This window comes from Delphinapterus leucas, chromosome 16 (assembly GCF_059928025.1).
Source record: "Delphinapterus leucas isolate spDelLeu-1000000601 "Yukka" chromosome 16, BTC_Dleu_Yukka2, whole genome shotgun sequence".
NCBI lineage: Eukaryota > Metazoa > Chordata > Mammalia > Artiodactyla > Monodontidae > Delphinapterus > Delphinapterus leucas.
Window position 1 is genome coordinate 26,908,446 of NC_143144.1, and position 6,039 is coordinate 26,914,484.

At 55.6% G+C, this 6,039-nt stretch overlaps 1 protein-coding gene across 1 annotated transcript; it reads left to right on the plus strand.

Moving 5' to 3' along the window:
- The first annotated feature begins 3,563 nt into the window (after window positions 1-3,563).
- DDIT4 (DNA damage inducible transcript 4) lies at window positions 3,564-5,724 on the plus strand. Its single transcript, XM_022590833.2, has 3 exons — window positions 3,564-3,704; window positions 3,829-4,084; window positions 4,357-5,724. The coding sequence occupies exons 2-3, from the start codon at window positions 3,889-3,891 to the stop codon at window positions 4,848-4,850; spliced, it is 690 nt and encodes a 229-aa protein (XP_022446541.1). The 5' UTR covers window positions 3,564-3,704; window positions 3,829-3,888; the 3' UTR covers window positions 4,851-5,724.
- Window positions 5,725-6,039: the final 315 nt, after the last annotated feature.

Consider the following 6,039-nt stretch of genomic DNA (forward strand, 5'->3'; position numbering starts at 1 on the left):
TTTAAAAGATTTCCCACAAGTCAGCCCTCTGCACAATGAACCTCTATCCCCAACTTCCTGGGGTTGCCGACTATATCCAAACTGGAAGAATTAGGTTGCCTTAGAAGCCCACTTCCTGACCTGAGCTGAGGAAGAAGGGAAATATTCAGATACATCCAACACTCTTGGCAGCACTTGTGAGAAAGGGGGTAGAAAGGTAGCATGGAGTTCTTCTGAAGGCTCACCCCAAAGGCCACCCAGATCCTGAGAATCCAGGTGTAGGTCTGCAGTTCTGGGAAAATCCACCTTCTTGCTTTATCCATTCATTCATTTATTCATCCAAGGAATATTCACTGAGACTCTACTATGTGCTAGCCACTGGAAGTTAAGAAGAGTAGAACTGGACTTCCCTGCTGGTGCAGTGGTTAAGAATCCGCCTGCCAATGCAGGGGACACGGGTTCGAGCCCTGGTCCAGGAAGATCCCACATGCCGCGGAGCAACTAAGCCAGTGCGCCACAACTACTGAGCCTGCACTCTAGAGCCTGTGAGCCACAACTACTGAGCCCCCATGCCCCCGTGCCACAACTAATGAAGCCCGTGCACCTAGAGCCCGTGCTCTGCAACAAGCCACTGCAATGAGAAGCGCACCACAAAGAGTAGCCCCCTGCTCACCACAACTAGAGAAAGCCTGCGTGCAGCAACGAAGACCCAATGCAGCCAAAAATAAACAAATTAAAAAAAAAAAGAAGAGTAGAACTCACCCTCAGGAAGCTCATAGTCCGGTGAGAAGACTAAAGGGGAAACAGTTATTAACAGAGATGTGCATGGGGTGTGAGGATGACCTGAGGGGGGGCACCTAAGGGATGGTGTATTGGGTTGGGCACTGGGGAAGGCTTCCTGCAGGAAGGGATGCCACAGCTGCGTCTCCAAGGCTGCTGGCAGGAGCATGTCCAGGCAAGCCTGACCTGCAGCCAGCCTAAGCCTGAGGGGGAGAGAAGCAAATGCAGGGTTCATAGGATCTTTGAAGGATTTGAAGAGGCCTGGCTCAGAGGCTAGGAGATGAAGCTGCCCACTCCTTGCAAGTACCACTTTTGGGACCCCCCCATCCCATCTTCAATGCAGAGAGAGGTGTGTGAGATGGTAACCATGTCTTTCCAGCCCCAGCCATGTGGAAGGGATCCTGCCCTTCACCTCACAGGATGAACCAAGACCCTCCACCCTAGCTCCTCGGAGGGGCTAACAGTTAGGAAACTCCCCTTCTAGATCCAAAGGTTCTCCTGACAGACAATGGTATGGGGCTTTTCCCCCCTCCTTCATAGGGGTGAAGAGTTTCAGTCGGGAAGCCATTTAGCCCTCCACCCTCATCCCCCTGCAGCCAGGCCTCCTAGCAGGTGGTTGTTTACCCTATAGCCCACTCTCTCCTCTGGGAAAAACCTCCAGGGTTAAGACTGCCTGTCCTTTTCTGAAAATGATGAGACAACAACATTAATGGATTTCTTTTGAAAAGAAACAAAATTACCCAGTGCCCATTAACACAGCCCTTCCGCATTATAAAAAGCTGTTTTATTAACAGAATGAGACGGTGAATGAAAAAAGCGGCTTAGCACACTTCTTCCGCGATGGCTACTTATCGAATGAATGAATGATTCCTAGTAAACTGACCTTTCCAAAATGGCACTGGATTCTTGTGCTTCTGAAACCTCTATTTAAAAACCTCTATTTTTCTTAGATTAGTGTTCCACATTTTTCTGAATTTTTTTTTCATGCGGGGTCGGCGGAGAGAGAGAGAAGAAAAACACCCTAAGTCTATATCCTGCTGTCTCAGATGTCCCCAGCCCAGTCAGCCTGGGAGGAGTGAATGGTCTTGATGGATTAATTCCCTGATCTTCAGTCCTGACAGAAAGACACACCCATACAGGTCACCCCAACTCTTTCCTTCCCACCTCAGTAAAGGGTGATTTCAAGAGGATGTCATCTACCCTCAGTCCTCCAAGCACTTCACCTAATTGCCAAGACCTGGTGTCTTTAAGGTTCCCAGCAAGTGACTAGAGCTTGGAGGATAGGAAGAAAGGGCCAGTGTTCAGGCCTTGAAAGCCCCAGCAGCTAACAGACGATTCTATTCTGCAGCAGTCTTTACGATATCTCCTAATCTGAGTCGTCTAATTTATTTTTTATCCATAAATTTGTCTCCAGAGATGGTTCTCCCATCTGGAAAAAGGGGATGGGGTGCAGGGCTTGATTCTGGTCGTTCACAGTTCTAAGTCTTGGTTTGCCCAGAAGGCCCACGGGCCAGCCTCTTTCTTTTTTTTAATGGGAGGGGGTGTGGATGGCAGCGGCCGGACTCTTCCGGCGGCAAGTGTCTTCTGTCACGACCAAGTCTGCCCCGAGGAGACGCCCGCCAGTCTGATCTGGTTAGGCTCTGGCCCTCCCAGGGACGGGAGCGTCTGATGTAAGTTTGGTTCTCTCTTCCATCAGGATCCTGTGACCCAGATTGATATATCTTTAAATAAATAAAGGTCGAATCCGTCCGATCCCCTTCCCACCTTCAGCAATCTCTGTCAGTCTTCGAGCACCGCCGTCGGGTCACATTTTCTGTGGCCCCTCCTGAATGACGAAACAGGGGATAGCGATTTCACTCCGGGGCTTTTCCGGAGATCTAGGTCTTCGGTCCTGATGCAACTCTCCGGCTCTTTTACACAAAGCGTTTTGGCGAAGAGGGGCGCTAGGACCCGGCGGATGCCCGGGGCTTCTCGGCCGCAGCGGGCGGGGGAGGCACAGCCGCACCTCTGTCTGTCCTTAGGGCCGGCGGGTGGGTCAGTGTGTCCCTCTGATGTGGCTCCCAGCTCCAGAACCAAGCGCTAGGAACCGGGGCCCATCAATAGTCTTTTAACCACGTTTCCCAAACCCCCTCCTTGGAGGCAGGCTGGGAGCGGACCCCACCCCCCCAATTAATCCATCCCCTGGGGCTGTAGAGTAACAAGCGGGCGGGCAGGTGGGGCCGCCGGGAAGAGGGAGCACGGTGCCCGGAGCTGCCCAGTCTTTGGACCCATAACCCGACCCTTCGTAAGGAAGGGTTAGCGTGGGGTACATGCGCGAGGGCCGGTGGATTAACGTCTGCTGCCCGCGCCGCCGTCCCACTGGCATCCACTTGTGCGCCCAATTGTGCCCAGAGCTCGCAGGCTCTCAGACGCTGGGGGCAACCGTCTTCCCTGCTTGTTGCCCCCCTCAAGTTCCCCTGCCTCTTCCCCCGCGCGGCCGCGGCCTACCCCCTCCCCCAGCAATACGACCCTATAATAAACAAGTCTTTCCTAGATCCTCCCCTGCCGCGACCGCCCTCGGGGACCTTGGCAGCTGCAGCCGCCGCGGATCCCTTTCCAGAAAGGGGGCGTGGCCGAGGCTCGCGGGTTTGGCCGGGTGCTTTCTGGGGCCCAAGGGGGGGCGGGGCCAGGCGGCTGTCACCGGGCAGGAGAGAACGTTGCGAACGTGCGCCCAGAGCCCATTGGTCGAGGTGGGCCACACTCCCGGGTCTGGATTGGGCCGCGGCGCGGAAGGGGTGTGGCCTCTCCCCGCTAGTCCTTATAGGTCTCTCTGCGCTGGTACTAGGGACCGCGGCAGGCCGAGGGGGAGGTGCGGGTGGGGAGAAGGGACAGGTCCGGGCAGAGCTCGGAGATTGGCACCAGTTCGCGCACGCACTTGTCCCAGTTCTAGCTGACCGCAGTAGCTGGTGAGTGTCCCTTCTCTGTGTGCTGGTCGCTGCGCGGAGAGGCCTCAGCCGTGGGGATCCTAGCGCTCTCAGTCTGGAGCAGCCCCCAGACTGACGCCGGGCCCGCGCCGCTCTTGTCTTACAGCGTCTTCTGCGCTCCAGTACCCTGAGCTCATCTGCAAACGTCCTGGCGTCCGTCCTCACCATGCCTAGCCTTTGGGATCGCTTCTCGTCGTCCTCTTCGTCCTCGTCCTTGTCCCGAACTCCCACCCCAGATCAGCCGCCACGCTCAGCCTGGGGGTCGGCGGCCCGAGAAGAGGCACTCGGCCGCTGCGCGAGCCTGGAGAGCTCGGACTGCGAGTCCCTGGACAGCAGCAACAGTGGCTTTGGGCCGGAGGAAGGTAAGCCGTGGGCGGGAGCCGGACGCGAATAGAGGGGCCGGGGAGGTGAGAAGGCACCGCGCTGGAAGGAGTCAAAGCCACTTTGGCTTCCTATCCCATCAGAATCTGGATTGTGGAAGGAGGCGGGCAGAGGAGGGGCATTGAAGTATAGGGTACGAGAGTGGGGCGGAAACTGAGGCACAGAGTGGAAAGGAGTGCTGCTTTCTTAGCGAAACAGCATCTCCCCATTCAGAGCTGCTCTAACTCCCTGCCCTACGTGCTTTCCCTTGCAGACTCTTCTTACCTGGATGGGGTGTCCCTGCCCGACTTCGAGCTGCTCAGCGATCCCGAGGATGAGCACCTGTGTGCCAACCTGATGCAGCTGCTGCAGGAGAGCCTGGCCCAGGCACGGCTGGGCTCGCGGCGCCCTGCACGCCTGCTGATGCCCAGCCAGCTGGTGAGCCAGGTGGGCAAAGAACTACTGCGCCTGGCCTACAGCGAGCCGTGCGGCCTGCGGGGGGCGCTGCTAGACGTCTGCGTAGAGCAGGGCAAGAGCTGCCACAGCGTGGGTCAACTGGCTCTCGACCCCAGCCTTGTGCCCACCTTCCAGCTGACCCTCGTGCTGCGCCTGGACTCACGCCTCTGGCCCAAGATCCAGGGGTTGTTTAGCTCCGCCAACTCTCCCTTCGTCCCCGGCTTCAGCCAGTCCCTGACGCTGAGCACAGGCTTCCGAGTAATCAAAAAGAAGCTGTACAGCTCAGAGCAGCTGCTCATTGAGGAGTGTTGAACTTGGGTCTGGGGGGCCGATACTGACCCCATGACAGAGACAGTTGAACTTTTGGGGTGGACGTTGGCAGGCAGAAGCTGAGGGACTGCTGCCTGTCGTTAGAAAACTGACAACAGCCACCTGCGGGGAGGAAGGTCAAGGTGAGGGGAACACGGTGTTTCCCTAGGAAGCTCACTGAGGTGTGGACAGGTGGCTCCCACTTGGGCTCACACGCTGCCCCTCAGTACTGTAGCATGAAACAAAGGCTTAGGGGCCAACCAGGCTTCTGGCTGGATGTGTATGTAGCATGTACCTTATTATTTTTATTGTTACTGACAGTTAAGACAACAGTGGTGTGACAGAGCCATGAGAGCAGCTGGGCTGCCCTGGCATCCGCAAGGGATGTGTGCTCACGGTAGCCGGCTCTGTTCGGGGGGGTGGGGGGGGGAGGCCATCGAGGTGGTTTGTGTATCTCATGGTCTGAAGGGACCAAATGTTTGTTCTTTGTTGTTTTTGTATCTTTTTTTTTTTTTTTTGATTGGAGCTTCACTACTGACCTGTTCTAGGCAGCTATCTTACAGACGCATGAATGTAAGAGGAGGAAGGGGTGGGTGTTGGGATCACTTGGGGATCTTTGACACTTGAAGAAAAAATACACCTGGGAGCTGCGTGTGGCCCATCCCCGGATGTGTAGTGAAGGGTTGAACTGTGAGGGGATGGGGCTGATTGGGGTGGGGGCTGGAACCCCTCCCCCAGAGGAGTACCATCTGGGTCTTCCATCTAGAACTGTTTACATGAAGATACTCGCTGTTCATGAATACACTTGATGTTCAAGTATTAAGACCTATGCAATATTTTTTACTTTTCTAATAAAAAAAAATCATGTTTGTTAAAACGGTTGCCTCTCATCAGTGCCATGAAATAAAAGGGAGGGGGATGGGTGCTGGAAAAGGTGGGCTTCATCACGCCCTGGTGCAGCTGTGTGTTTCTCTGTCCCGTTCTGGGGCTGCCTGCCAGCTTGGTCATGGACGTGTGTAGACTGAGTGCCATCTGTGTCAAGAACGCAGGCTCCCTTGGCTCTGCTGGCTGAGGCTACCAAGGGAAAGCACTGGAAAGCCCTGGAAGATAGGGAGTGAGTCAGACCTCTCAGAGCCACAGTCTCAGTAGAAAGAGCTCACCTGGCTGCCCTGGGTTAGAAGGGCCTGGTACA